This window comes from Centruroides sculpturatus, unplaced genomic scaffold (genome assembly GCF_000671375.1).
Source record: "Centruroides sculpturatus isolate CEXI.00-Female unplaced genomic scaffold, Cexi_2.0 scaffold4556, whole genome shotgun sequence".
Taxonomy (NCBI): domain Eukaryota; kingdom Metazoa; phylum Arthropoda; class Arachnida; order Scorpiones; family Buthidae; genus Centruroides; species Centruroides sculpturatus.
This window is the reverse complement of record NW_019388647.1, coordinates 1-927: the sequence shown is the minus strand read 5'-3', so window position 1 is coordinate 927 and position 927 is coordinate 1. Positions and strand designations below refer to the sequence as shown.

Here is a 927-nt window from a genome sequence, read left to right as displayed (position 1 = left end):
TGATTTATTTTTATTCAGTTAGATCGATATCTGTTCATTCTAGCGTTTATAGAAATATCTATATTTTTAAATAATTTATTATCCCACAGGTTTGTTCTCTAGTGTAAAAATGCTTTACAAACAGAGACTATGTCTTCTATTGATGCCCATTGTAATTATTATTATACTGGTGCATGAAAATGAATCGACGGCACTTGCGACTAGGAAGCTACTACATTATGGTTTGTTAGGCCATCTTTTCAAACACCATCACGGCCACCACGATCATCATCATCACCACGAAAAACACCATCATCATCACGAGAAACATCATCACCACCATCATCACGAAGAACATCATCATCACCATCATCATCATCCTCACCACCACCACCACCACCACGAAGATCATCACCACCACCATCATCATCACGGCCACCACCATCATCACCATCCACACCATCATCATCATCACGGCCACCATCATCACCACAAACTCCATCATCACGGTCATCATCATCATCTCCATAAACTTCTTCACAAACTTCATCACCACAAGCATCACAAACATCATCACGGTCATCACGATCATCATGAACATCACGATCATCATGAACATCACGGTCACCACGAGCATCATGGTCACCACGGTCATCATGCACACCACGGTCATCATGCACACCACGGTCATCATGGGCATCATGCTCAACATGGGCACCACGCTCATCATGGTCATCAATAAGTGAGTATTTCATATTTTAAAATAAAATTTTAAACTTATTAATAATGAAATTTAACTCATTAATAAATTTCAATAACAGATTCCGAAGGACAAAACGAAAATGGAACACTGCAATACATTTTCATCTGTTTAAAGATGTACCAATCGGATTTAGTTAATAGTAATTATTAATACTCACAATTTTTAATTAAATATATATATATATA

At 37.3% G+C, this 927-nt stretch overlaps 1 protein-coding gene across 1 annotated transcript; it reads right to left on the bottom strand.

Annotated features, from left to right (window-relative positions):
• Nucleotides 1-239: 239 nt before the first annotated feature.
• LOC111617025 (prostatic spermine-binding protein-like) lies at nucleotides 240-734 on the bottom strand. Its single transcript, XM_023358365.1, has one exon. It carries the CDS (start codon nucleotides 732-734, stop codon nucleotides 240-242), a length of 495 nt encoding a protein of 164 aa, XP_023214133.1.
• Between the last annotated feature and the right edge of the window lie 193 nt (nucleotides 735-927).